The sequence below is a fragment of the Limulus polyphemus genome, unplaced genomic scaffold, assembly GCF_000517525.1.
Source record: "Limulus polyphemus unplaced genomic scaffold, Limulus_polyphemus-2.1.2 Scaffold2673, whole genome shotgun sequence".
Lineage (NCBI taxonomy): Eukaryota > Metazoa > Arthropoda > Merostomata > Xiphosura > Limulidae > Limulus > Limulus polyphemus.
The window spans coordinates 103,146-111,606 of NW_013668283.1; the positions used below are offsets into that span (position 1 = coordinate 103,146).

Below are 8,461 nucleotides of genomic sequence, written 5' to 3' on the forward strand. Positions count from 1 at the left end.
GCCCTGTTCTTCCACTTATAAAGTAAATTATATTGTGGGGCTGATAGAATTAAGATGAAAATCAACGTATCATTGCCATGTCGCCACACCACAAACGTGCCGTTCACATATCTTACCCACAGCTGTTTGTTTTTTTTTTTTACCAATGTTTCTGATGCCCAAGTTTTACCGTCAAACATGAAAATTTCTGCTAACAGAGTGATAAAGGTGACCCCATGACAAGCCTTTATTCTGTTTACAAGTTTCATCAATCACCTTAAAATAACTATAATTTACATCTTATTCTACGTGAAACAATTTTGCGGGCTAGTAACCTATTTTCAAAACAACATAATACTTCTTCTATTGGCACATTTGTAAACAAGGAAGCGAATTCAAATGAAACTAATCTACCATCGTTTTCTATATTGATATTTTTGATCTTATTAATAAATTCTGACGAATTCTTAACTTAGAAATAAAACAATTGACGATTCCCTGTTAACAACAATTGGGCGGAATGGTTTTATGCACTTTCAGGAGGATATAAAAACGAGGTAAATTAAAGTAGGACGATATAAGATTTCTTTGTTCATTCATTGTGAAGGTAAGGCAGGTTTTTACAACTGTTCCGTACTTTACTCTGTATTACATTCGTCAGATCTTTCTATACTTCCATGTATCATTCAAAAGATTTTTAATAGTATCTTTATAATTGTTTTTATCTAGTATAACAATCTATCCTCTTTTGTTTGCTTTAGAAATTACAAAGTTATTATTATTTTTTATTAGCCGAAGTTGGGTCACCACATGATTATGCAAGTTTCTTTTGACTTTTTGTATTAGAAATAAATAATTTAATCGATATGCCTCCAACTGACACATGGTAAGTCCGCAAGCTTTTGATGAAAATAACTCCGGTTTCGATACCAATGGTGGGCAGGGAACAGATAGTTTATTGTGAAGCTTTGAGCTAAACAACAACCAAACCAACGATGTATTGATATTATTTACTTAACCCCTCACATTATTAAAAGTTTTCTACATTGTACTCATATTTCATAACTTCAGTCATACTAGGGGACAAAGGTCGTTATCAAGTCCCGTTATGAAGAATTTGACGCTGAATGCTGTAAGAATTCGATTTTCTGAAAATGTGTTGCAGCTTTGGATGTCCGCTGCTTGTTTAGTGTCTCCAAAATGCAAAGAAAATCCTCGTTTTACATGCTTTGGCCATATGTGGAAAACATCAATTGCGAACTTCTGGTTTCTGAATAAAAGCTGTTTGCTTGATGACTTACAGAGTTGTCCAGCCTCTCAAACTGAAAAAAATACATATATTGCTGTAAGCTATATTTTCAGTGTTTTGGTTTAGATGTTCCTATTCTAAAAGGGGCTGCTAATCATAATTATTATTATAATGTAACACCTAGAATGTTCTTGACTATTAAGAATAGAAACGCTTTGTGAAGTATCTAGAAAAATAAGGGTGCATTATAATTGTTATAATTACGAGTAATGACTATAAAGAAGTCCATGAGTAATCAATGGGTGTTTCAGTTGGTTGTAAGGAAGTGAGCGTCATTGCATTCTGTTATTCAATTACACAGTGAGTTATGTGTTTGTTTGTTTTATCGATCAAAACTAAATTGTTTGTAAATTTAGGTCTACAGTTTGTATCAAAGTGAACGTAGCCTGTAATAAAAGTTATAAAAAAAATTAATTAATTATCATTACGTGGACCGATTTCGCGTTATTTACACCAAATAATTCAAAAGAACCCACCCAGTGATATAAAACTTTACAACAATATTTACTTGCATGTGGTAAAGGAGAAGCTCACAGAGATGTATCCTGACTTGGCCTCTCTTTATCACTTCATTCTAACTCTGCCAAGCACACTGTGTTCTTGCGAGCACAACTTCATTATGAAAGCTTGTCAAGAGCAAGCCCTTGTAGCACCGTGACAACGCAACGTGTCATTGACTCGATAGTGCTGTCAGTTGAGTTAGAAAGAGTGAAGTCGACAAAGTTAGATCTTTCTCGTGATTGTTTCGGAAATCAATTTGCTTTTGATGAAGATAGTTGTTCACTTGTTCTTTGTATAACGTTTTTACTTTATGTATACATGATGTATGTATTGCTGTTACACATATGGTGTTGCATGTACTATACATCTTATTTAGTGTAGTATATTTATAAACATACAAATAGATACATGCATAGAATGATACTAGAACAATGCATCTGCTCTTTTTGTAAGACTTGTGACTTTACAGGAAATCATGAAAGCGTTACATAACATAGAAAATATGTATATGAATATATTGGTATATCAATATCAGCAATACAAATTATTGGGCGTTTGGACTTCTCCAAATTTTTTAGTTGCTGGATGTCGTTGTAGTTGTTTGTTATTAAGCACAAAGTTACACAAAGTGCTATCTGTGCTCTGCCCACCACGGGTATCGAAAATCGGTTTTTTGCGGTATAAGTTCGCAGACATATGCTGGTTGTCTCTAGCTAGCCTCCCAGTGGCACAGTGGTGAGTCTGCGGACTTACAACGCTAGAAACCGTGTTTCGATACCTGCGGTGGACAGAGTACAAATAGCCCATTGTATAGCTTTGTGCTTAACTTCAAGCAAACAAACAAACTAAAAACAAAATGTGTCAAAAATATAATTCTAAAGTAGAAAGATGATTTTATGCTCCGTTTACTGTAAATGTCAAAATTAACATAACTGTTACATAATCTTATATATATATACATACATATAAATGCTAGAAAATTATGTTGTTTGTCCAACTATTTATGAACTTGCTAATTACAAAATGTAAACATAGAAGTTATGAAACCTATAAAGATTTCTTGAAATCACATTAAAACTACATTTGAAGCCTCAGAGATTGAAGAAAAATCCGGCAAATGACGAAAGAACTAGCAGAAAGACCGATTTTAAAGAGCCAATTATATGCCCAGTGCTCTCGTCCCGATTAGACGTAGCAGCTGCTTTTATTTTTCTACACTGTTGGCAATCTAGTTATTTGTTTTTTAATTAATTTTACTTTTCTTCTTTTATATAAATTAGTTATGAAAACAACTTTCAAGTGGTTTAGTGAAACGATTAACAATGTCACCTAACTGATAAAATATATTTAGACCAATGGCGTTATCATGAAAAAATTATCTGCATTATTTTCTTTTTTTTTCACAAAATTACTGGGATAATTAGAAAACATCAATGAAACAAATAAAACACCTCTTTTTCCTGCACAACCAAACTTCAATTACGACTTGAAAGTACTCTTCATGTTGTTGTAATTAGTGTAAACTACACTCTGTTCACCGCGAGGAATCGAACTCCGAATTTTAGCACTGTAAATACATAAACTTACCGCAGACCCACTGGAAGACTACTTTGATGTGTCAGCAGTATTTTACTATGATCTTCAGGAGTGATTTTTACACAGAAGACAACAGTGAGAAATTTATAGAAGAAGGGGGCTGTTTTATTACATGGGTGGGAGGGCGGAATATGATTACATTTTAAATATACTTAAAATGTCAGTCCATAACTGTGTGCCTCCCAGTAGCACAGCGGTATGTCTGCGGACTTACAACGCTAGAAACCGGGTTTCGATACCCGTGGTGGGCAGAGCACAGATAGCCCATTGTGTAGCTTTGTGCTTAACTTCAAACAAACGAACCATAACTGTGCATTTCTTCTTGCTGGTAACTCCTCTCTGTTTTATTTCGTGTATTTCAGTATATCACACATAATTTCAATAGCTACTCGAACATTAAATTATATTTCCATACTAGGTTTATTCAAACGTTTGGCTTGATTCCATGGAATGGAATGGCCCGTTTCTATATCGTACTCTAGGAGGCGATAATTGGATGTCTTCTTGTTGCATATATAGTTATTTGTTAGATTTCGCGCAAAGCTTCACTAGGGTTATTTGCGTCAGCCGTTCCTAATTTTGAAATGATAGACTAGAAAACATCACCCACTACCAACTCTTGGAGTGCTCTTGTACATATATTAGTATAACTATGTTTTTGAGGCTTTCTTATTATACACTCTACAGTATCGTATACGTGATTTAATACAATTATATTATTTTTCTAATGAATCGTTCTGTCATTTCGACCTTGAACTATGGAAAGCAGAACAAAATAAAAGATCTTGGATAAAAAATGTATATACGAAATTATATGGAGTGTAACAAAAAATATGAAAGTCAAACTAAACGCATTTTAAAATACTGCTCCCCGCAGAAAAAAGAACAAAGAACAAAACTGTGCACCGTGGATGCGTTATAAGATTGATAGTCAAATACTACTATTCGGCCGGACAAGAGTGGGTAATGTTGACCAGCTTCCTTCCCTTTAGCTTATCTTTTCAAAATTGGGGATAGCTGTGCTGAGAAAATTTGGAAACCCTTGGATTGGATCTTCAAAAACAACCGTAAAATAGGTGTCTGAATTCTTTTAAGTCCAGAGCTATTTACATTGCAGCGTTTCCTGCTCTATTTTGCCCTTTAATTCCTATGCACAACGTAAATTTTAAAACGTAAAAGGCTACGTGACCAGTTGTAAACTCGTAGGTTTTAGTACCTTTGTGACGTGCGCTAACATCTCTTTGTATATTTTGCTAGTTTATTTTTGTATTACCGACGTTAGATGGTTGAAGCAAGTTTCAGTTTAATTTTCAAGTCTATCGGTGGATGCTGGGAAGCCTTAAATGCGATTTGGCCGTGTGTGCTTATTTTTTGTTTCAGACATATGTTGCACACGTAACAGTAAAGTGTTGCTTCCATGATCACGAGCTTCTGTCTGCAAAACAAGATTTCAAATAAAATTCATTGTTACTGGTGAAGGGTTTGTTTGTTTTATTTTTAACACAAAGCCTCTATACTTGGTCCACCGCACGTATCGAACTCCGATTTTTAGTGTTTTAAGCCCTGAGAGTTACCGCTGAGCGTTCGAGTGGCATGGTGAAGAGAATATAGTGTTATCTAACCGATAAAAGATATTCAGAGCAATGGAATTGTCTCAGAAAAAATTATATACATGAAATAAATCATATTTTTTACAAAAGTACTGGATTAATCAGCATTAATCTTATAATTTTCATAAAAATTTATATTTTTAAAAATTCTAAAACAAGCAATGTCAAACCAAACTTTCACTTCAAAAAGGGCATAAACCAAAATGTATAACTTCCCTTAATCTCCAACCTTTTCCTGATCTTGTTCCTAGCAAGTCTTTTATTTACACGCATCCCGCTGAGTTACCAGTAGTTTATGTTCTAACACGTGACAACGCTTATGCCTTGCTGTTGTGGTTCTAAGGTTTCATGGTTTACGCCCTTTAATTTACTACATATATAAAAACAAAAACGTCTGCCCCTTTTTATGTCCGTGGGCGCGTTGTAACAGTGACGATCAAATCCCATTACTTGGCATGACAAGAGTAACCCCAAAGTTGGGATTGATAGTGTTGACTATCTACCTTCCCTTCAGTCTATCACTAAAAGATTAGGGACAGTAAGCGAATGAGATAGATCTTGGATAGTTTTGCGCGAAATTCAGCAAAACAAACGGACGAAAAACATTTTTACGAAAAAAAAAATTAAATTTAATTTGATCAGATATGCAGAAAAAGTTTTTGTCATTTAGGAATTGGGCAGGGCGTGGTCGAGTGATAAGTGTACACGGGCTGTGAAGCCGAAGCTTTTTATGTTCGCGTCCCGTTGTCGCTAAAATACGATTCACACTTTGGGGCCCTAGGTGCGCTATAAGAGTGACGGTCAGATAAGAGTAGCCCAAACGTTTGTGGCGAGTGCTGTTGACTAGCTGTCTTCCCACTAGTCTATCAGTTCGAAACTGGGTATGGCTATGCGTAGATAGCCCTTGTGTACCTTTGTCCGAAATGTCTGAAACACATAAACACTTAGGAATCAATCGATAGAGTGTTTTTGATTAATATCTCACCAAACAAACAAAAAGATAACAATGCACTCAAATCTTTTATACAAATAGGGGTCATACAATAAGTACAACCTTACCTATTAGATGTATTTGTCTCCACTTCACTATGAAGGTTTAATTTTTTTGTGTTTACTAAAAACGAATACATATACGCAATAAAAGTTATAAGCAGCAGATTATGATTCAAAGTATTGGTACTTGAAGCCTCAACATTTACAACATTTGACATAAACTTGAACTTTCTCCTAAACCCGACCGTTAATGGTTGCATTTTGGATAATGCCACTAATGTTGACTGAAAATTATTTCTTCATCAAAATCACTGAGAATGTATTAAATTACATTGACCCGTCATTCTATTTGTTTGATTTTTTTTTAGCCTTGACTTATTTTAGCTGTCTAGTCTTCCAGAATACTAAACGATTTTTCCAAAAGTACTCTACTTTCAAACTATTGGGGCTATTTTTAAATCTTGGATAAAATTGTAACAATATGTTACACATAGAAGGCTCTGGAACGACTTTACTTAAAAACCTCGTGTATAAAAAGTAGAATAAGTTTTTATTGAATTAATTTTCGGGTAAAGCTATGTCTAAGTTTAGCAAGACAAGAGGCTTGTGCTGCATCCAGAAAAGTACATCAAAGCGACGCCTATCAGAAGTAAAGTAATTCATTCTGATTCTAATGTAAACAATAAGTAAGTGTTTGAATCGAAGCTGAAGACGTTACACGTGTACCGGGATATTTTGAGTTGTCGGAAAGTGAACTCGGCTGTCGCTAAAATTGTCTCATTTTCTTACTCCTATATTGAGAACTTCTGAGAACATTCCTGAGCAGAATCTATAAAGCATGTTATGGGCCAGGAAAGGCAGCACGTTAGCTTTCCGACGAGTCGAAGACGGGGTCATAAGCACCTGTCACTAAATGGAAAGACGCCGCTGAACGAGCATAAGAGCTTACAGAAACCTGATATATGTGTTTGCTTCGTTTGTTTTGTTTATTATCTGGCAAGACAGTTCACAACGGAGAGAAATTTAGCCACGTTGTTATTTTATGATAAAATTGGGACCTATGTGTCGAAGTGGTAAATATATTTCGTTTGGTGTTATCAACATAAGTTACAACGGTTGATCAAGAAATCGGGCTTAGGTTATGGATGTAACTCCTCACCCAACGCAACGATCAGATAACACTGGTGCCAGGCAACGTCTGTATAGGCAGCCATCTAATGTTTCCAACTTCAGCTGGTCAGGTGTATACGTGCCTAAAGTGTGGGTGGTCAACCCCATGCACATTGTCACCTTAACAAAAACTAAAGAATCTTGCATCGTACGATATGCTGAGAAAATAAAATCTGTGTCTGAAAAGTGGTTCACGCACGTGTTGTTGTTGCTCTTCCTTCTCGGATACGCAGCTCTAGGGGCTGTAATTTTTCAATGGATTGAAGGATCAGTAGAGTATCAGGAAAAGGTAAGCATTGAAAATATGCGGATATTAATTATCAATGACCTCTGGGCTTTGTACAAGAAACATAACAAAGAGGAGGACTGGCGGGAACACGCGATGTGGCGACTTGCAGAGTACGAACAGCAGGTGTTTCAATCCTTCAACAGTAGTACAAAAAAAGATTCCTTGAACAGACAATGGACATTCTTAGGAGCAATGTTCTACTGCGGAACTGTTTTTACTACTATAGGTAAGCTTTAGACTCTAGGCCTAGACTGTAAACGTAAGCCTTGTAATAAACTACCATCAGAGGTTTATCATTGTTGTCACTACAACAAGTCTTTCAGTGAAACTAACAACATGACTGATTTTTTGAGGTTGTTACTATCCGAAACAACTTTTTGTAATAATAGTGTAATCCCCAACTTCAGTTGTTCTGGGTTATTACCATTTTAGTTAAACCTTAAATTGGACCTACCGCATCAGGTCTCTTCATACAGATTTAAATTATCACTATAGAACTAAGTCTAATAATGTGTTTTTGTTCACTGTTATCACTGTAGCTGTACCCTAGTTTTGACCTTTCACTAGAAGTTTCATACTAAGAAGAACTTTCACATGGTTAGATTAGATTTACCACTATAGCAATAAGCTCTACAAGAAAAGATGGATCTTAAATTTGACATACCTCAAGAAGTATTTCAATGTCTCCACTGACAGAAGAACTTTCACATGGTTAGATTAGATTTACCACTATAGCAATAAGCTCTACAAGAAAAGATGGATCTTAAATTTGACATACCTTTCAATGTCTCCACTGACAGAAGTACTTTCACATAGAAAGATTCGAATTACTAATGTAGAAGTAAATTTTCTAATGTTTTTACTTCACAGTTACCACTATAGGTTAATATTACATTTTACGTATCACTAAACATTTCTCAATGTATGCACGTGCCGAAAACCTTGTTACCTGCTGTTTGTCTGTGGGTGAGCTATAGATCTGATCTACCACTAGAACCATGTCAATATTTCTAG

At 35.3% G+C, this 8,461-nt stretch overlaps 1 protein-coding gene across 1 annotated transcript in view; it reads left to right on the forward strand.

Annotated features, from left to right (window-relative positions):
• Positions 1-7,264: 7,264 nt before the first annotated feature.
• The window catches only part of LOC106467588 (TWiK family of potassium channels protein 18-like), a 29,538-nt gene continuing 28,341 nt past the window's right edge, over positions 7,265-8,461 (forward strand). Inside the window, exon 1 of the mRNA XM_013927948.2 lies at positions 7,265-7,673. Within this exon, the coding sequence (XP_013783402.1) occupies positions 7,265-7,673 (409 nt within the window). The remainder of the gene's footprint in view (positions 7,674-8,461) is intronic.